This window comes from Gopherus evgoodei, chromosome 3 (assembly GCF_007399415.2).
Source record: "Gopherus evgoodei ecotype Sinaloan lineage chromosome 3, rGopEvg1_v1.p, whole genome shotgun sequence".
NCBI classification, from domain to species: domain Eukaryota; kingdom Metazoa; phylum Chordata; order Testudines; family Testudinidae; genus Gopherus; species Gopherus evgoodei.
Window position 1 is genome coordinate 118675846 of NC_044324.1, and position 22378 is coordinate 118698223.

Below are 22378 nucleotides of genomic sequence, written 5' to 3' on the forward strand. Positions count from 1 at the left end.
TCCTCCCTCTCCTCCCAGTGCCTTCCGCCTGCTACAATCAGCTGTTCACGGGCATGCAGGAGGCACTGGGGGAAGAGGGGGAGAAGCAAGCGTGGGGCATGCTCAGGGAAGGGGGGGAGAAGTGGGGAAGAGGCGGGGTAGGAGCTTGGGGTCAGGGGTGGAGTTGGGGAGGGACCTGGGGCAAATCAGGGATCAAGCATCTTCCAGCAACTCAGAAATGTGCCACCTCTGACCATCAATCAGTTTTAACCCTAACTGGAAAGTGGAAACATCAACTACTGTTCTTTAATGTCATCCTTAATAACAAAGTAAAGCATCTTGAAATAGTCCTGCTTTCTAAAGAACGAAAGATGCCACCGGACAAGAACTAGAGCAGACCACTTTGTTATAAGTAATGTAAAAAGTGCTTCTGATGCTTGGAAATTAAATAATTTAGAGAAGCAGGAGTTTAGTGTTAATAGAAATGAATGATTTAAAAAAATGTCAATTCATTTTCAGACTGGAGCAAGACAGCAACTAATATTATAAAGAAAAGCTCAGATAATATTGGGAAATCCTTGTCCTCCAGTTCTATTGGCTCCAACTCAACCTATCTGACATCCAAATCTAAATCCACTTCAAATACATACTTCAAAAGAAACAGCCATACAGGTGGGTTATTTCTAGTACATCAAAGAGATCTTTCTGGTATGGTGCTTCACATTGTGAATGTTTACTTTGCACAATAGGTATGCCACGACTTGTGTTACCTTCATGCATAAAAAAAAAGTCAATTAAGCATTTTAAAAAACGTTTTTTTTTGTTTAGTAAGGGCTGTCATGAGGCAATATTCATCAATCATGATAAATATCTAATCTTGGACTTTTATTGTGATAGAAAAAGTACATTTAATAAAAATACTTAGCTCTTACTTAGCACTTTTACCAAAAGATTTAAAAGGTAGGTAGGTAACAGTAGCCCATGTTAGAGAAACTGAGGAACAGAGAGGTGATGCAACATTTCCACAGTCATAGAACAGGCTAGAAAGCAGAGTTGGGATAGAACCCATGTCTTCTGAGGCCCATGCCAGTCCGCTGTCCACTAGGCCAGGCTGCCTGCCATTTAACTGTAACTACATTTACTGACAAAGGAAAGGGACAAATGGAAGTTATTTGGAGGTTTGATAGTACCATGTTAACAAAATATACACTGTTTTCCCCCTTGTACAAATAGCATACAGTAGTTATTACATAGCTGTTCAGATGCCATGTGTGTAATAAAAAGGACCAACTATATCTCTATATTCCATTCACACAAAATAATTATGTATTTATTCTAGGAACATTTTAATGATACCTGAACAACAATGACCTGAAAGCTCATGTGCTCATATTTGTTTTGGATTAGAGAAGCCTATAAAGCAAAGTGATTTTTCTATTGAACTTTCATTAACCAATGCCTCCATGGATAGCTTTCTGCAAAAGACAAATGTTATCAAGAAATATTCTTCTAAAATGTAATGGAAATCAATGTTCACATAGATTCCCTTTTTACAGACTGGGTTAAATATATCTGTTTCAAAAACAATCTGTTAGATTCGCTCGTTGAAATTATCATCTCCTTTATGAATAATTTCAAAAATACAGACTTGGCTTAAATGAACTGACTAGAAGGAACTTTCAGACTTTTTATAATACTAAATACACTTCACAGAGTCACAAGACAAGTCCCATTTCTGATACTCCAGTCTCCTTTCATGTGTAGATCGCCTACTGACATCAGTTGAAGCTCTACACAAATATGGAGAACAGAGCATCAGAGTCAATTTCACTGTGTGATTTGGAGAGGAGAATTTTGCCCACAGTCTGAACAGGTGATGTGGCTTAGTACCAGGAATTACCTTCCTGCTTTTCCTTCTCCTTATCACATGGTTCATTCAAGTGGACGATAGCTGGCTGATTAAATGCAGTTTTTCAGATGTTTATGTTGCCCCTTTGGTCTGAACAGTTAGCCAGTATTCCAGGCCTTGTGGGATTGTTTCAGTGAGGAGAAGTTGTTAATATGAGTCAGGTATTTAATTGGTGTAATCTTATTTGCTTACAAAGAATGTACACAAAGTCCTGTTTCCCTAAACACAGTGCAACAAACAGCAGAAAGAAATTCCCTTGATCAGAAATCCCCCAGTGTGCCTGTTCAGTGAACTCGGGCTCCCAGAAGTCCTGTCATGTTTCCCTTCATGGTCCTGCTCACAACAAGCTTCCTGCTGGCTTTGTGCCTCTAACACCCGCAGTCATCAGAACCAAATCCTAGCATCTGTGACTGCCACTGGCAAACCCATTAGCTCACACTGCTTAGCATCAACCAGCCATGCAGACCATCGTCTTCAGCAGACCCCCCCGCCCCATATTTCCAGCTGTCTTTACCATATAAAAGGGGTTTCCTCCCCACATCAGCTTTCATAGTGCTTGGTTTATTTTAGTAAGCGTGCTGCTATTATGACACTACAGCAATGCCTACTCAGCAGATAGTACCTGGTCACATTCTCTTTTTTCCTGTGTCAAATTTTATATGTTATAGAGTCATGTACATCTCTCTGTGATTCAATCCACAGCACATTCTCAGTTCTGTGTGTAGTTCTGTTGACATACAATTCCATTTATGCGAATGACAACTGAGAAGTTATAAAACTGCTGTATAGGACTCTTATCAGCACTTTTTTGTTAGATCACAGCAAGCCTGTGCTTAACGATAAAAACACACTTAAAATTAAATACATACTTCAATGCTTTGGTAAATTAGGGCCTTTGTAGAATGTTAGCAATTAGAGCATGCTTGATCATGTGTTTTCACTACTTTTAGTGCTTCTGCAGTGCAGTTTTAAAAGAAAATGGATTAGTGCATTGGATTAATGCATTAGGAGAAATAAAAAAGATCCCAGATAATAAAATGTAAGTAGAAAAAGGAAGAACAAAAATATAAAAAAAAATGAATTTCTTATACCTTCAAACAAACTGGGAGGCTATCCTTTTGGAATAATGATCAGACCAGGTACTGAATATTTTTTAACCTTGTGCAAAGTTCTCCACTCAGAACCTTTATTGCAGATCAACACTCAACATTTTGCTCTTCCTACATGTGCATATCCCCCACTAACATTAGTCAGAGCCTCTGTGTGCAGGGAGATGAGACATCAGATAAGAGGTTCTGAAATGAACCGAGAATGTTGTCCATATAAGGGAATGTTTCTATAGGATGTTTTTATTATTCAAGCTAGTTTCTTATGTCCAAGTAACTACTTACATGTTTTTAATTGTGAGTTAACTACACTAGTCATGGAGTTTTATGTACTTTGCCACTGGAACCTGGGCCAGACCTTGGTGGTAGAAAAATCCTATTAAAAGGGGAGTTACAGCAGCACAAACGTGCCACCACCACTATTTCCACAAAGGGCTAGCCGTGAAGAAGGTGTGGCCAAAGGCCCACAGGATGAGCTGATTCAGCACATTTCCTGAGCAGTCTCCATTGGATATCGGTGGAGCTGGAACTTAAAACAAGCTCGCTCTTAATTGAAACTCTAGGTAGTGCTATTACTATATGCCCTTTCGAATGAAATGCCTCAAAGGCACAGCTATACTGTGTACACCTCATATTTCAATTGCACCTCCATCGCCCCTGGCCATGAATCAAACCCCTCAGGCCCAAATCATAGAAGCATCCTCACTCAGGAAAACACTTAATCATATGCTTAAAGCTAAGCAAGTGACTAAGTGCTTCCTGGATAGGGATGGACTTAATTAGGAGTTTCAGGGCTCTCCTAAATTGGATCACAGATAGTAATGCAATAATTTACTGGATATTATAGAAGCACCAAAATATTCTGTGTTCTTTTTAATATTATAGTGATTTCCTTTTCCCTTGACCATTTGAAATATATATTTTACTTCACTTTTTCTACCTGTGGCACTCTAAAGTAATTTTGACTGGATCCAGTTTATTTAGATATCTACATTGCTTCTCAAACAAGTTTTCATGGCATGAAAAAAACATTCAGAAATTATTTTTCTATCCATAGTTTTTTGCACAGCTAATCTACTCAGATTCATATCTTGGCAAATCTATAACCATTTTTAGTATACAGTGTAATAGATGTATGTCTTGGTACCTGTTAACATGGTTGTTGATCCCTGGAATTGACCCAGACATTCATATGTTTATGGTATAGATAATGTCTTCTAAGAGCATTTCCTCAGCAGAGGTGGAACATTCCAGGTAAAGTGTGCTTCATTTTTGTTGAATGCATGATTTCAGCAGGGTGGAGGGGGAATCACTTGCATGAAGTCCTAATTGACACAAAAAGGACTGTTGCTAATCAGAAATACTGCTTATTCTTCACTATTCATCTTCTTGCTGATAGGCTGTAATTGAAAGGGCAAATATGCTTCAAACTCTGGTTGTCTATACACTGCATAGAACATCTGAAAGATTTCCCTTCTAGAAAACGTACAATGTCACAGTATTACTGCTCACCATGTGATGCCTGTTAAAAAAAAAAAGTAACATTAATTTAAAAAAAAAAGTGCATTTGAAAGCAAAAAGACCCCAAAAAAGCACTCTACTGTCAAAAGCGATGTGATGAATTGCTAGATATATCACGGTACATTTCTAGAAGGAATACATATGTAAAAGGTTATGCCAGGGCTCTAAGAAATTGTCTCTTTATTTGGGCCTATAGCCATTTAGAATTCAATCTCCTACCTATTGGTTTTAAAATATCTTTCAGTTACATCAAAATTAGATCTGAATGATGGATCGTATTTTTCAAATATGCCTAGAAACTTTGTTGTGTGTTACTACTCAAGTTGAGTATTTGTTTAGTAGAACGGACAAAAGAAACCATTTTCATGAGTTTTCAGAATCATGTGGCACAGCTGTGATATGAGACTGAGAGAAAGCAGTCACATGAAGCAATGAAAGATCATATATGCTGAAATACTAACTCCACAGATATCAATGGCAAAACTCGCATTGACTTCAGTGGGCCAAGATTTCATCCCCAGGGTCCAATCCAAAGCATGTTTAATTCAACCAAAAGACTCCCATTGACTCCAGAGAGCTTTGGATAGGTATATAGAGTACAAAAAAAGTTTTGGAAAATGAGAATTAGTTTTAATGATGCTGTGTGAATGTGCGTAATCATTTTTGGGTACTGAAACAGTCTTTCCTAGGACACGCGAATTCATTTTAAATTCCTTTCAAACAAAATAAATAGAAAAACCTCATTGGCTAGCGAGTAAATGAAACTGAAGAACATGGCCATCTGCAGTAGTACAAGGAGTTATTTGCTATAATTCATTAGCCATTTTCTCCCGCTTAAAAGAAATAATCATTCTTAAACTGCCTGTTCCTTTGTTCATAATAAAACTGTTAAGATTTTCCTCTGTGCAATCCATTTCTCTTTTACGTGCAATTCAAGCAGCATTTCATATTGCAAATCTTTATGAGAATTATAGCTTGGTACCATCATTAAATCTTTTCTGACACCTGCATTTTTATTTTGTTTTCATTGGTAAGCAGTATATTTTATATAAAACATATTCTAATATTAATATAATAAAATACCTTGATTTAAATAAAATTACCTTTTACAGAAGAATTATCTGAAGGTGGTTTTACTATAAGCTGTACCAAGCTGGTTGACTAAAGTGCCAGCAGTGGAGAGCATTGCTTCATGCAGCCATTCATCTTGTTACCAAACTTTGTATTGGGTCATATCAGACTTGGGTTAAAAAGAGAGATTCTGGTCCCAAAGACGAGGTTGGAGAACTCATTAATATAAACAGTCTAAAAAGGGGAGGTAATGATTGCTCACTACATGAGCTCTCCCTACTGGTCAGACTCAGAACTGAAATGCTGTTAGTCTCACAAGTGGATGCTTGTCCTCTTTGTCTGAAGAAAAGTACCACACTGGAGGCTATGTGAGTGAAGGCTACAAGGTTAAAGGTGGCAGCTGTGGAGGTACTCAGGACCCTCTTTGAATACGCCTTAGTCAGTATCAGGTGAAGTGGAGAACGATGATCCACACAGCAGAAACAAAATACTTTCTCCTTATAGCTGAGTACTCAGATATACCTGGGTTCCCCATGTAAAATGCCCTTCAAACCAACTTGGGTACATGGTGATAATAAGGTATGATGTGGTCATCAGAAGTGTTACTGACATCATCACACACAGTGGGATGTAGATTTTTGAAAGTGAAAGGAGTGGGGGGGGAGAGTGAACTGTGTTCTCTCTTTTTCTCTCCTGCTTCATGCTTGGTTTAGAGCACATGAAACATGAAAACATATGAGTTTTCCACATCCATTTAGTGCCACAAACCACAAGCATAGCTCCTCAGCTATCCTTGTATTCTCCATGTGCTAGAAAGTCAAATAGATGCAATTGTAAGAATCAGGCCAGTTTTAAAATCTGCTCATCTATTTTTATTTGGAATCATCTGCTGCTTTCTGTGCTTGTTTTTTGTGTTATTTGATAATGGTTTAACTGTTATGATTCATATTATTAAATGCTTTTCACTAGCATTTTTCAGCTATTTCATTATTTGGTTCAGTGGGGCACTATTTACCAAATGTTACCAAAGCAATGCTTGCATCACCCCCTCTCCTGTAATACTATAATACCCAGACAACCTTTTTAATTTGAGTGTTCTGTAGCTGGAATCTTCAGCAGACAAACTAATGAATCCTACTGTGCCTTGATATAGTTGCAGCATAAGCAAAAGGGGTGATAGGGGAGTAGATTCAAGAAAGGACTGAGCAGAGAGGCTAGGATTCCAGCTATGTAGGTTAGAATATGTAGATTTTAGTCAACAGCATATAACTGAAAAGAAAATAGAAGGTATAATGGCAAGCTATTTAATGGCTATATAAAAAAATCAGCAGAGCAACATAATTGAAAAAATAAATTATCTACAGTAATGTAGAGGCAGATTGCCTGCAGGTTACAAATCTGGTAGATAATGAGCTTGTTTTAAAAGCCCTAATTTCCTGTTCCTGTTTCTTTTCCCCTTCCTAGACAATACTTTCGTTGACAAATCCTCATCAAAGTTTGCCCAAGTGGATGGAGAGCAGACATCAATCATCCCAGTCCATCAGGTTATTGACAAAGTCAAAGGGTGCTACAGTGCTCACTCAGACAACTTCTATAAAAATATCATGATGTCAGACACATTCAGCCATAGCACAAAGTTCTGATCGGGTTTCTGAACTTCTGAACCACAAGACAACATGCAACCTGGAGATTCTAAACAATGGAGTACTTGGAGAGTGAGTGGGGAGAATTATATTACCAGATTTAGTCATTTTCCCCATGGTATATTGTCGTCCTCTTAACAGCTTCTTCTTGAGAAAAGGTTTTTTCCCCATTAAAAGAGTCAGTCATTTTCTCGTACATAGTACTGATACTGACATTTTCCCACCATGAAATAAAGACTGTTTTCAAACATCAGCTCTATCCCAGCCAACAGGATACTGGGACAGCTAATTTAGGTGTGGTCCTATGGGTATATTTGCAAGACTGAAGAAGTTCCATAAGCCCATCTCTCAATAATGTCAGAGCTGAATGGTAACAAGACTTGGGTCTGTTAGAGAAAACAGGAGAAGTATCCCATAGTACACACAAGATCTTGGATGCAGCAGTCTTAGTCAGTCTCGTCTTCATGAGAAATGTGGATTTTCCTTACTGTATTTGTTAAACTCTTGCTGTTTAGGTATCCATTGCCTGCAGTGTTTTCCACGGGTGAGGAAAGCCCTAACTCGAGTGTCAAAGGGTTATTTTGACCAAATGAATATGTAAATCTTCAGGGCTAACCACACAAAGAAAATTGGATCCAAATATTGCATACAGAAACTAGTCTATAAACTCTGGACAGCATTGAATCCATATGCACAGAAAACCATTTATCACATACATGCGCACCAGGATTTGCTTGTGATAAGGGTGTGCAAGCCACTGATAACTCTCCCACAAATTTTAAGCCCATATCTGTGTGTGTGTGTGGTTTCAGTTGGTTCAGCATGAGTAAAAAAAGCGAGTGCTAGACTTTACACAAAGGCATATGTTTCAATATTCATTGATTTACAAAAAGGGGACACCTCCCATTGTAACTACCACACTGGTATGTGTGAGCCCATGCTGATTGCTCATGTTGGTCAAGTGAAATGGGAGTCATTAGCATGTACATTCATAGGAAATATTACAAAGGACTCCACAGTTTGTAAATCAAATAGTGCTATAAGTTTGTTAGTTACAATACTGCACAGATCCCTTGTAAGCCCAGGTTAGCTTGTCCATTTTCTATATTGTGGCCCTATTCTGTGTACAGAGAACTTCTGTCACATGACACTGCAATTTATGATGGCTCTCAAGGTCACAGTACATTACACAATAGCTTTCAGCATCTACCTGTGGACTTGCATTATCCACATCTTCAAGCTTTCACTGGCAGCTGCTGATTAAACTAAATATAGATCCGTACTGTTTGAGATGCAATGACCAAGCAACATAGACTGAGTTCTGTATTATTGTGCTATGCACAGAAGTGTGTGCAGAAGTAAAAGAAGAACATAAAATACTTTACTTTTCTAAGCCATGGCACCATATGGCCATTTCTAACACTATTCTCAAAAGTGCACAACTATTCTTGAAAATATGTAGAAACCTATGCCAGATTGTGAAACACCCGTAAATGCACATTTTGTTTAAAATGTCAGCAATAGAGCTGGCCAAAAAATGGGATTTTTCCATGAAAATTTCAAAAAAAATGTTTCCAAAAAAGGCATTTTCCCAAAAAGGCCATTTTTCATCAAATTATTTTTACCTAAAAATTTCAATCAGTTTTGTTGATCACACTTCCACAAACCATTGGTCTGATGTCATACAGCTATTGATTAGTTCTCAGTTAAGAAGCAATTAGATATTCCGTATCAGGGTATTTGGATTTGTACCTCCATGGCCTCTTTGCATCCACTTGTTTACAAAGATCATTTTATTCTGTGCCCACACAAATGGAATATTATCCTTAACTACAAACACCTTGATCACTGCAGGGAAGACATATATTTTAATCACATTCAATCTTAAAACACTGTTCTGAAGTAAAGGTCCTACAAATAACCCAACCAAACCTTTTTCACATTAGCGCAAAATCCTTACATGTCTGTATACGCTAAATTCATTCCTATTGACGTCAAATGTAATTATACTAGGGATGAATTTGGTCAAATACTTTTATCAAGGAAAAGAATTTAGGGAAAATTTATGTATGAGCATTTACAGAACTTGTATATTATCATCCCACCTGCCTACCTGCAGTAGATAATAGTGTTCAGATAGTAGCTTACTGTGAGACTTCTACCTGTCTAGGATGTTCTACAGTGACAAGAAGGAAAAAAAATACTTCTGGACATTAAGGAATTAATGAAACACAGTCGTTCAATAAAATATGAAGTAAAGAGTAAAAGAAATATCCTGGCTGAAGCCTAGCTGTAACCTAACCAACAGATTCATGTACAGTTGCCTATATTTTTGCTAAATTAAGAATTTGCTCCTTTTTTACTACCATGTAGTACTCCTTAACTGTCTATTTCAAATGTTCTTGGATGCTCTCACTTTTGCAATGTAAAATCTCTGCTTTGTTGTTGATGTCACAACCTCCCTTGTATATATATATTTATTTGTGAGGTTAAATATGTCAACATATATTTTAGCTCCATAATCTCTGTCCTTGTTATTTTAAGCTTCTAATTCATCATAGGAGGAGAGGGAAAGAATAACCTCTCATACTTTTTCCAAAATTGTGAAATAGTTTACTGTAGTTGTATCTTTTACCAATACGAGAGAAAAATGACAGTAATTTGAAATGGTAGTTAGTGGAAGTTAGTGTAACTGATTTAAAGATAGACTAAAGTGGAAAGAAATATTTTTTCAAATAAATAGTCATGTTATTAGTGTTACAAAGAATTAAAATATTTTAATAATGATTTTTTTCTTTCTTACAGTTCAGTGGGAAAACTTTAGTTGGTGGAATGTTGGAAAATAACCTGCTGCTTATTCAGTATGTGTACTGGGGTTTGCTTAGCCAAAACTCTGGGAATAAATCCAGTCAAGCCGGGAATGTATTTTGCACAATTCAGTTTTTCTTGTTGCGATTAATTCAATGCCAAATCCAATGCATGACTGAAGAGTTATGCTGGGTCATTCATTTAGTGGCAACCCAGTTATATTGACACTGAAAGTATAACTTCAATATCTTAGCAGGATTTAAACTGAATCTCATAATCTATAGTATTTTGACTAATCACTGCTAAAATATTTTAGCCAATTGTCATACCTCTTAGCCAAAAACATAGCTGAGTAGTTGCTGTGGCTTACATGCAAAAGCTCTAATGTTAAACTGCAAAGAGCACAGAAAGCCACTGAAATATATTTCATCTACGACCCCATATGTGAGCCTCGGCAGAGAAAATGCACTTACATTATATTAAAAACTAGGAGGATTTGTTTAGCAAAGTGTTCTGAGTTCCCATGAACACTGAGTAGAATACCATCATTTTCATCCTGAAATATAGTTATGGGTCTTTGTTTTATTATAAAGCAAAATGACATGAGCAATGCTGCTTTGTGTCTTTGTTGCGCTCTATAGCAGTAGTTCTCAACCAGTGGTCCAGGCCCCCCCAGGGAACCACAAGCAGGTTTTGGGGGGTCCGTCAAGCAGAACCAGTGTTAGACCTGCTGGGTCCCAGGGCAGAAAGCAGAAGTCCCACTGCATGGGGCTGAAGCGTGGGGCTCTAAGTCCTGCCCCTTGGGGCTGAAACAGAAGCCTGAGCAACTTAGCTTCACAATGCCCCTTGGGCCCTGGGCAACTTCTCTGCTTGCTACCTCTTAATGCTGGCCCTGGCTTTTATATTCAGAAAACCAGTTATTGTGGCACAGGTGGGCTGTGGAGTTTTTATGGTATGTTGGGGGCTCAGAAAGAAAAATGTTGAGAACCCCTGCTCTGTAGCAAATTAAAGCAGATTTTGCAGTTGCAAACATTTGCCAGCATTTTGTACAGCCCATGAATTAAGCAGCACAATTCATTCCATGGCAACCAACTAACAAAAAATAAATCATCTCAGGCTTGACTGAGTGGTAGATACAGGATTTCTTTTAAAAGAGAGAACACAAACTTGAAGTAGGCAATGAGACCTCCTTGTGTCATCTACACTTAGTACTTGGTAGAGTGTAGGGTTGCTACTAGCAGGGGTCAGGCTTCTGTGGTCTGGCTGCAGCGCTTCCTAACCCTAACCCTTGTTCCCTCCACACACACCACGGCCGGCTTCAGTTCCATTCCCACCCCCAGTCTCAGCCCCAGCTGGGGCTCTGCTCCCAGCTCCATTGGGGGGGGGCATAGATGAGGGGGGCACCCTGAAAAGTTGGGCACCACTGGCTCTAGATATGTTACACACACTGCCACGTAGTGGCTGAACACTATTATACAGTTTAACATTCTATTATACCTAGAACTACACAACAACCAAACAAACGAATGTGGTAGGTAGAGAGGAGCGGAAAATGCATTATCAAAGAGGACACTAAAAGAGATGGGTGCATATGCAGACAGCAAACTCCCCATCTTAGGCCCTGATTTTGCTCTGTGTAGGTGGACACCTTTCCTCCCCAACCCCTGCACCCATAAGGAGGCCACTGACTTCAGTGGTGCTCTGTTTAAATGTAGGGATCTGCCATTTTGAAGTGTCTTGAAGTACTGGGGCCTTTTCTCCTCAGTCTCTTACTTATTATTTATTAAATATCGATAGCTATTTAATTGTAATCCTCTGTAAATGGTTCCTACTATAAATGGCCTCCACCAAGGCAGAGGGCTTTTCATGGGTGACTGTCACAGGGATGGGAAGACAATACTCCCAGCCAGCTTGTGGAACAGCAGTGAAGCTACATCATCACCATACTACTCCTGTAGGAAGAGCTGTATTCTTCTATGCTCCCTCAAGTAGGGTTTTGGCCACCTGGTCAATATAGTTTGCAAATCCAGTGGCTATGCCCTTGTACTGGTATCCTCAACACCACTGTAGTGATCATTCAGTGCTTAAGATGCTTGCAGGAGAACTGCTTAATGCTGTAAAAGGTTCCCAATGGCTGTGTGTAACCAGTTTGACCGTACCTTACTCAGACTCCCTGGGAAGCAATTCCACTAAAGTCACAGTCCCCAACACCACATCTCTCCTTCCAAGCCACATTAATATAACACAATCACAAATACTTATAACCAACCTCGGAACTAAACTTGCTAACAACGTTCAAATTAGTCTTTAAGGTGCCTTATGCTGTCAGTCGAACCTGTGGGGCTCCCCTGGAACATCAGTACCACTGGCGTCAGGAGGCAGCAAATCCACTTGTTCTGATTGTTCCAAGGCCTTGCACTCTGTAGTCTCTACACAGAGAGGTTCTTGCTTGTCTGAGACTCTCTTGGGCAAAATAGGACACTCAGTGGCCCTCCCTTCTGAGATTTGGAGTAGCCTATTCTACTGTAGCATGTGTCCAGCTGAGATGACAACCACCTATGATCACAGGGCAAACTCTGCTGTTTGCAACCATTGTTTCCCTTCATAGCGATGCACAGCATAGTTTGCATGCAGTGATGACAGCTCCTGGGACCCTCAAATTATATTGGGGTTTTTTTTTGTTTTGCCTTATCTAGCTATTTATACATGTGCTAGTCCCTAGTGACCCTGACATAGGTTTCTAGCAGCACAGGCAATCTTGTTTTCTGTTGAACAAATTGTCAGCAGCTAACAAACCATGTTTCATTGGTGCTGTTCTGTAATTTAATAGTACTAATAATGGATCAGCGTCTGACTCCACCATCTTTTTCGGTAGGTACTTCTTTATTTTGACACTGTTTTCCACAACCCATTGGATTGGAGATAATGAGGCCTAGTGATTACATGTCTCAACCCGTATTTCACTGCAATCTGCTTAAACTCATGTCCTCTAAATTGTGACTCATTGTCGGACATTACTATGTTGGGTATATCATGTAGCAAAAATAGATTTACTCTGCACAATCACCTGTTTAGATGTAATGCTATGTCAGAGAAGTGAGAATAGCCAAGGACAAGTAGATAGTTTTTCCATCCAATATAAACTAATCCAGGGAGCCAATTTTTCCTATGTCACCAACCTGGGCTCTTTCACTTGACTTGGCCAATATTTTTTTTCCTGGGGTGTGGTGGGGGAGGCATACACAACAAGTCTTAAGAGCTGTCTCAATGTCACTGTTCCTTTGAGGCAAGTACAATAAGTCTTGGGCCCTTCTCTTAGCTTTGTCAATCCCTAAATAACCTTCATGTAGCCTTTTTAATGTAGTTTTCTGTAACACCATAGGAATCACCACCCTGGTGCCTTTAAACAAATTCTCCCTTGTACTGAGAGCTCCTTCTTATATTGATAATGCGGTCTGGGAACAGGGCTGGCTCCAGGGGTTTTGCCGCCCCAAGCAGCCAAAAAAAAAAAAAAGCTGCGATCGAGATCTGCGGCAATTCAGTGGGAGGTCCTTCGCTCCACGTGGGAGTGAGGGACCCTCCGCCGAATTGCTGCCGAATACTTGAAAGTGCTGCCCCACTCCAGAGTGGCCGCCCCAAGCACCTGCTTGATAAGCTGATGCCTGAAGCCGGCCCTGCTTGGGAATATGCTGTCCCAGTTGCTCTGTGCTAATAGCCCTAACTACCTTCTGCAGGGTTGCATGCTGTGCAATAGCTCTGGCAAGTGCAGTACACATCTTGTCTGAGACTGGACAGTTTGTATTTTTTAAAATCAGATTGACATGAACAAAAATCTCTGTGGACTTTGCTTCGCTGAACTTCTGTCAAATGAGCAAGAGTATGTCTGCAACCACCAAATCTCTCCCCGGTATGTAGTCCATTTGCAAAGCACACATTTGTTGCTGAAAAAATAATCTCTTTAGTCTTTGGGTGTTTGCCAGGCCCCTTTTGGCAGTGGCTGTTACTGGTTTATGGTCAGTTTCAATTAACACAGGCCTCCCATCAATAAAGACATAAAACTTCTTACACCTAGGAACTAAGGCAGAAGCCTCCTTCTCTCTTTGAGCATATTGATTCGTAGTTTTTGTTATTGCCCCAGAGGCATAAACCACTGGTTCTTCTTCGAGTGATTGCTCATATCCATTCCAGGTAGGTATACGAGCCGCGTGTGCACGTTTGCCGGAAACTTTTTACCCTAGCAACTCCAGTGGGCCGGCAGGTCGCCCCCTAGAGTGGCGCCGCTATGGCACTAGATATATACCCCTGCCGGCCCGCCTGCTCCTCAGTTCCTTCTTACCGCCGTGTCGGTTGCTGGAACTGTGGAGTGCGGCTTGCTGTCCTCCACATACCTAGCTCTCCTGTACTTTGTTCGTAGTCGGAGTTGTAAATAGTTCATAGATAGTTTGATAGTATATTAGTTAGTTAGTGTATTGTATATAGTTGTTTAACATTGCTCGCGGGTGGGCCGTTGCCCTCCCCGGCGCCCGGCACCGGGCCCATGCCTGGCTCGCCGGGCTTCAAGCAGTGCTCGGCATGCAAAAAGCCGATGCCTACTAGCGATCCCCACGACGCGTGCCTCAAGTGCCTGGGGGAATCGCACATCAGTGAAAAGTGCCGCATTTGCAAGGCCTTTAAGCCTCGCACGAAGAAGGAGAGGGATCAAAGGCTCCGCGCTCTCCTCATGGAAGCGGCTCTGACTCTGGCACCGGCGGCGCAGTCGGCCAATTCTACTCCGGCACCGGACCGCGCCGGCACCAGCAAGACTCCCCAGCACCGACTATCTCCGGCACCGGGAGCAGACTCACGACCCTCGGCGTCTGCAACACCATCGACGCAGGCCCGAGTGGAGCGCCCGGCACCTACCTTGGCCGCGGCACCGACTGCAGGGCTGCTGTCAACTCCGGGCCCGGAAGGTCCATCGAGTCCAGCCCCTCCTGGCTCCCCCTTAAGATCAGGGGACGAGCTCCTAGTACCATCTACGCCGGAGACTTTTGCCTCGGCACGGGACTTGATCGCGCTGAGGGAGCCATCGCAGCCTCAGATGGCACCCCCAAGACGGGTAACCTCCAGGGGCAAACTGATGCTACGAGCGCTGTCTCCAGAGTCCCGGCACCGATCACCCGGGAGACGTGAACGCTCACGCTCGGGGCGCCATTCGCAGTCCCGGCACCGTTCTCCCAGGCGGTACCGGTCGTACTCGCGGCACCGATCGGTATCTGCACAGTCCCGGTCTGGCTCCTCTCACCGCCGGCACCGAGACTCTAGGAGCCATTCACCTCAACATTCGGCTCCTCGGTCGACCTCCCGGCACCGAACCGGTGGCAGGTCCCGATCCCGGTCGACCTCCTGGCACCGCACCGGTGGCAGGTCCCGGTCTCCACTGCCATCCTGGCACCATGCTGATCGAAGGTCGCAGTCCAACTCCCGGCACCGGCATCGCTCCAGATCCTGCTCCGGATCCCGGCACCGGCTACCACGCCGTTCCCGATCCCGATCCCGGCACCGATACGGGTCGCGGCACCGACCCTCGGCACCGAGGGGAGCATCGGAGTCGGCACACAGAGACGCCTACCAAACAGGCTCAGCGCCTCCGTGGCCTTCTCGGGAACCATCGGTGTCTTCCCAGGCTGACAGTGCCTATGCCTTGGGCCAGGACAGACACTCGGCCCTGTTCCAGAACCCTCCACCACAGGAGCGAGGGCCTCAACAGTGGAGGTTTTGGACCCCATGGGCGTATTGCCAAGCCCAGGGTCCACAACACATTACCCCCCGCCCTAGGGGGGAACGCAGGCCACCGAAGGCGACGGTGTCTAGACCCCCTCCCTCCCCGGAAGCAGACGGCAGGTCCAGTCATCAGGACCCAGAGCTCCCTCCAGCCACGGAGGTGCAGCCCCAGATGGAACCCCCCGTGGACACTCTGTTGCCGGGGGTTTCCTCGTCGTCTTCACCGGGTGAGGCAGTGGCGGGTACCTCGTCCTCCAGCCCTCCCCCGCTAGATCTTAGGGCACACCAGGACCTCCTCCGACGGGTGGCACAGAACCTGGACTTGCAAGCGGAGGAGGTGTCTGAAATCGAGGACCCGGTGGTGAGCATCCTCTCCGCCGATGCGCCCACCAGAGTGGCCCTGCCCTTTATAAAAACAATCCAGGCCAACGCAGCTAACATCTGGCAGTCACCGGCCTCCATCCCTCCGACCGCTCGAGGGGTGGAACGGAAGTACATGGCCCCCTCGAAGGGCTATGAATACCTATACGTTCACCCGACACCCTGCTCACTGGTGGTCCAGTCGGTGAACGACAGGGAGCGCCACGGTCAAGAGACCCCAGCGCCCAAGTCGAAGGAGGCGAGACGAATGGACCTCCTGGGCTGCAAGTTCTCTTCGGCGGGGGCGCTACAGCTCAGGGTCTCAAATCAGCAGGCCCTCCTCAGCCGCTACTCCTTCAACTCATGGGTAGCGGCAGGGAAGTTCGCGGAGCTCTTGCCACAGGACGCCCGCCAGGAGTTTTCCACCATCCTGGATGAGGGCAAGAAAGTAGCAAGGACATCGCTACAAGCCTCTCTAGATGCTGCCGACTCGGCTGCTCGGACCCTGGCCTCCGGGCTCACGATGCGCCGAATTTCCTGGCTGCAGGTCTCTGGCCTTCCACCGGAGCTCCAACATACTATCCAGGACCTCCCCTTTGAAGGCCAGGGCCTGTTTTCTGATAAAACAGACCCCAGACTCAAGGACCTCAAAGATAATAGGGTCATAATACGGTCGCTGGGGATGCATACGCCTGCGACGCAGCGCAGGCCATTCCAGCAGCAGAACCAACAGCAGCAGCGGCGGCCATACCCTCAGTTCCGTCCGCGGCAGGACCTCACTAGGCGCCATGGCAGGAACAACCGCCGCAGACAGTCCGGTGGCCAAACGGGGCAGAACCAAGGCTCCGCCAAGGCCCCTCCGGGACCTAAGCCTTCATTTTGAAGATGCGCCCGAGGGCGCAGTACCAGTTTCCCCTCCGGATCCTTCCCCGCAGTTTTCCAACCGTCTTTCTTTTTTCCTCCCGGCGTGGACCCGAATAACATCGGACCATTGGGTCTTGTGTACGGTGCAGGCTGGTTATCGCCTGCAGTTTTCTTCGCCCCCCCCCCCACCATCCCCGTCCCTCTTCAGGGACCCCCTCACAAGCAATTCCTCCGTCAGGAAGTGCACGCGCTCCTCGTCAAGGGAGCCATAGAGGAGGTTCCAGAGAGCGAGAAGGGCAAGGGGTTTTATTCCCGCTACTTTCTAATCCCCAAGTCCAAGGGCGGCCTCAGGCCCATCCTCGACCTGCGGGAACTCAACAAGTATATGGTGAAGTTGAAGTTCCGTATGGTATCCCTTGGAACCATCATCCCATCCCTGGATCCTGGAGACTGGTACGCCGCCCTCGACATGCAGGACGCTTACTTCCACATCTCCATTGCCCCCCAGCACAGACGTTTCCTCCGCTTTGTAGTTGACCGCCAACATTATCAATTTGCGGTCCTCCCATTTGGCCTCTCTACGGCCCCGAGGGTGTTCACGAAATGCATGGCAGTCGTCGTCGCACACCTTCGGCGTTGCCGCATTCACGTGTTCCCCTATCTGGACGACTGGCTGATCCGAGGCACATCGGAGCTGCAGGTCCACGACCACGTCCGCAGGATCAGCAGCCTCTTTGCTGCCTTGGGCCTCATCATCAACGTGGACAAGTCTACTCTGCTCCCCACGCAGAGGATAGAGTTCATCGGGGCCGTTCTGGACTCTACCCTGGCCAGGGCCTTGCTACCCTTGCCCAGGTTCCAGTCACTGTCGGCCATCATTCTGCTCTTGCAGGCGGCCTCGCTGACCTCTCTACGAACATGTCTGGCCCTCCTAGGCCATATGGCAGCCTGTACATTCGTGACGGCATATGCCCGACTCCGCATGAGGCCTCTTCAATCTTGGCTCATCGCGCAGTACCGGCCGGCCAGACATTCGTTGGACACAGTCGTCACCGTCCCTCAGAGAGTACTGGACTCCCTTCGGTGGTGGCTGGACCAATCGGTAGTCTGTGCGGGGCTCCCGTTTCATCCGCCCCAGCCCTCGGCATCCCTGACTACGGACGCCTCAGATCTGGGCTGGGGGGCACACTGCAGCGCCCAGAGAATTCAGGGCTTGTGGACCCCTCAGGAGATGGACCTCCATATCAACATACAAGAGTTGAGAGCGGTCCGTCTTGCTTGTCAAGCGTTTGTCCATCTCCTTCAAGGTCGTTGTGTCGCGGTGTTTACCGACAACACGACGACCATGTTTTACATCAACAAGCAGGGCGGCACCAGGTCCTCTCCCCTGTGTCTCGAGCCAATGCGCCTCTGGGAGTTTTGCATAGCCCATACCGTTCACCTTTCCGCCTCCTATCTCCCAGGAGTGCGGAACACTCTAGCAGATCGACTGAGCAGATCCTTCTGTTCGCACGAGTGGTCCCTCCACCCAGACGTTGCCCTCTCACTCTTCCAGAGGTGGGGTCGTCCCTGGATGGACCTCTTCGCGTCCAGGGAGAACAGGAAGTGTCGAGCATTCTGCTCCTTCCAGGGTCGGGAGCCAGGGTCTCTAGCAGATGCATTCCTGATCCCATGGACAACCCACCTGTTTTACACATTCCCTCCCGTTCCGCTGATACACAGGGTTCTCCTCAAGGTGCGCAGAGACAGAGCTCGGGTGATTCTCATAGCTCCAGCATGGGCCAGACAGCATTGGTACCCCATGTTGCTGGACCTCTCAGTAGCCAACCCAGTTGCCCTGCCCCTTCATCTGGACCTGATCACCCAGGACCATGGCAGGCTCTGTCACCCGGACCTTCCATCTCTGCACCTTACGGCATGGCTCCTGCGTGGTTGACAGGCTCCGAGTTGCGCTGCTCTATCCCGGTTAGGGAGGTTCTCCTGGGCAGTATAAAGCCTTCCACCAGGGCTACTTACTCAGCTAAGTGGAAGCGTTTCTCCTGTTGGTGTTCGGAGAAAGGTCTTCGCCCTATGGAGGCTCCCGTCACCACTATTTTAGACTACATCTGGTCCCTCAAGACCCAGGGTCTGGCGTTGTCGTCCCTCCGGGTCCACCTCGCGGCCATCTCCGCGTTTCATCCTGGAGTGGACGGATGTTCCGTCTTCTCCCACCCTATGGTGGTGAGATTCCTGAAGGGACTGGAGCATCTCTATCCACAGATCCGCCCTCCTGCCCCTTCATGGGACCTCAACCTGGTCCTAACTTGGCTCATGGGTCCTCCATTCAAGCCATTAGCTACTTGCTCCCTGCTATACCTCTCGTGGAAGACCGCCTTCCTAGTGGCCATTACCTCAGCTAGGCGAGTGTCAGAACTACGGGCCCTCACATTAGACCCCCCGTATACCGTCTTCCATAAAGACAAGTTGCAGCTGAGGCCACACCCTGCCTTTCTTCCCAAGGTGGTCTCAGCTTTCCACGTTAACCAAGAGATCTTCCTCCCTGTCTTTTTTCCAAAGCCCCATTCGTCCCGCAGGGAGCAACAGCTCCACTCGCTAGATGTCCGTCGGGCGCTAGCATTTTATGTGGACAGGACCAAACCATTCCGCAAGTCCCCCCAGTTATTCGTGGCGGTAGCGGACCGAGTCAAGGGGCTGCCGATTTCCTCGCAGAAGATATCTTCCTGGGTCACCTCCTGCATCAGGACTTGCTACAACCTGGCCCACGTTCCGACGGGCCGTGTGACTGCTCACTCCACCAGAGCACAGGCATCATCGCTGGCTTTCCTTGCCCGCGTGCCAATCCTAGAGATTTGTAGGGCGGCGACCTGGTCATCGGTCCACACATTCGCTTCCCATTACGCCCTGGTTCAGCAGTCCAGAGATGATGCGGCCTTTGGCTCTGCAGTACTCCAGGCCGCGACCACTCACTCCGACCCCACCGCCTAGGTAAGGCTTGGGAATCACCTACCTGGAATGGATATGAGCAATCACTCGAAGAAGAAAAGACGGTTACTCACCTTTGTAACTGTTGTTCTTCGAGATGTGTTGCTCATATCCATTCCACACCCGCCCTCCTTCCCCACTGTCGGAGTAGCCGACAAGAAGGAACTGAGGAGCGGGCGGGCCGGCAGGGGTATATATCTAGTGCCATAGCGGCGCCACTCTAGGGGGCGACCTGCCGGCCCACTGGAGTTGCTAGGGTAAAAAGTTTCCGGCAAACGTGCATGTGCGGCGCGTACACCTACCTGGAATGGATATGAGCAACACATCTCGAAGAACAACAGTTACAACGGTGAGTAACCGTCTTTTTCCAGTTTTGACCATTCTGTTGTAAGAGGACTGCCGCAATACCTCCTGGGAGCTGTCTGCAGACAACTTAGTTGTGAGCTTACTGTCATGGTACTTCAGGACTGCGGCCTCTTTAATTAACACCTGCAGTTTCTCAAACACTAAGATTTGCATCCCAAGTCCATTCAGGGCTGGCTCTAGGCACCAGCGTCCCAAGCATGTGCTTGGGGTGGCACTTTTCAAGGGACAGCACAGCTCTGCACAAGATTACTTTCATGTGCCTTTGAAACATGGTGCTGAAGGAAGAGGGTTTGTGTGCCAAGTTACCACTGAACTACAAGGGGCCATTGAGGGTGGTCAGCGGGGTGTCATAGGCACTCCATCTCCCATCCTACCTGGGAACAGTTTTATCCTACAGTACAACAGGCTCAAATCTGACCTGGATCCTGACCCAATAGTAAGTCTGACCAACTTGCCACAGCAGGACTCAAGAAGTGCTTGAGAAAATCCCAGTCAGTGAAAAGGGCAGCAAAGAGCAGCAGGCTGAGGCGAGTGCTGACATGTTGCCCATCAAGCTTGACCAAGCCCTGGTAAGGCATATGTTTATAAGGGGGAACTCACTCCGGTGATGTGACAGAACTGCTGGGGGGGGGGAAGCGGTGGTTCCAGTCCTGCAGACTGGAAATGAACCTATAAATGCACTCAGATATAAGGGAAAACCTGAGGCTGCAAAGCAAGTGCCAAGCCCCTGCTGGCAGCAAGACTTCCACGTGCACTAGTGCTGGATTCGAGGACACATCCTTTTTCGGTGAGGAGGGCAGTGTGATGGGTCTGCAAAGGAGGGGAATACAACTCCTGTCAGCCCTTTCCCCATTGCATTTCCTTTCCCCCTGGCCTGGTAAGGGGAAAAGCCCTGAGCCAGGAAGTGGCCAGGCTCTGTTTGGGAGCGGGAGCCACATGGCACCAGGGAGCTGGAGAGAACCCCCAGGAACTGAGGACAGTGCCACACATGGGCAAAGCTGCCAGCCATCATAGCTAGGTGCAGGGCTGTGTGGGACATACGTGGGGCAGCAGTGCAGGGAGCTAGTGCAGAGGGGCCCAAAAAGAGTCACTGAGTCTGGCTTGGAAACCCACAAAAGTGTATTTGCTGGAGTGGAGACTGAATTGATGAGGGCACCCTAAGCACTAGGCCTGAAGAGCCCTGACTGAACTGCCCCAGTGACCCAAACAGGAACGGCAAGTGCTCACTTTGAACTGTAACTGCTTACGCTGTTGTAGCTGAGGTATTTGCAGCCTTCCCCCTTTCCTGCCAGCCCTACTAAACACTTTCCCTTTATCGTGTGTCTGAGGGGTTACTGGGACCCAGCAGGGCTATTGCTAACAAGGCCTAGCTGAAGCACCTAAGGTACTTGCTGCTGTGATGTGGTGCACCACATGCACTACTGGAACCGCAGGGGGTCTGGTGTACACAGTAACCTCAATAACAACAGGATTTTTCAGCAACCCAAAGCAGCCATGAACCTGGCTCAACTGCTAAATCTGCCTCTTCGCATCCAGAACACGATTGAAATGGAGCCAAAGAGCACTGCAGATTTAGAGGGTTCAGGGGACAGAGCAAGGAATAGTTAACAAACACAGTCCAGATTTTTTCCCCAGCAGTGCCTACAGTCTCAAAGGTCTTGCCCAGTCTTAAATCAGGCTGTGCACACAGATCCCACCTGTATTCTGTTGCTTGAACTCTTTGATAGATCTGGTTTTCCAGCTGAAGATGCCCCATCAGTAACAATCTGCTTCTTTCCTCTCCCAAAATGTCTCTGAAATTTGGCTGCTGATTGCTTTACTTTGGAGTCCTGGCCAACTCTTTACTGCTTCAATATCAGATTATTTTGGGAGAGGGGAGGGGCGTCCAGAGGCATGCTATGTTTTAGCTGCCGATTGGCTGATTCTGATAGTCCCTACAGTGCAGTACTTCACAGAATTTCATTTCCAAACACTGTACCACTCCATTTTGAAAAAACAAAAACATT

The 22378-nt window shown here is 46.0% G+C and overlaps 1 protein-coding gene across 5 annotated transcripts in view; it reads left to right on the top strand.

Annotated features, from left to right (window-relative positions):
• Window positions 1-10164, top strand: part of ADGRG6 (adhesion G protein-coupled receptor G6) — a 175485-nt gene extending 165321 nt beyond the window's left edge. For 3 of the 5 annotated variants that reach the window (XM_030556456.1, XM_030556454.1, XM_030556455.1), the window contains exons 23-25: window positions 499-651; window positions 4202-4248; window positions 7051-10164. In XM_030556456.1, coding sequence (XP_030412316.1) covers window positions 499-651; window positions 4202-4215 — 167 coding nt within the window. In that variant the 3' untranslated portion in view covers window positions 4216-4248; window positions 7051-10164. The remainder of the gene's footprint in view (window positions 1-498; window positions 652-4201; window positions 4249-7050) is intronic. The other 2 variants (XR_003999617.1, XM_030556457.1) reach the window with 2 other exon arrangements.
• Window positions 10165-22378: the final 12214 nt, after the last annotated feature.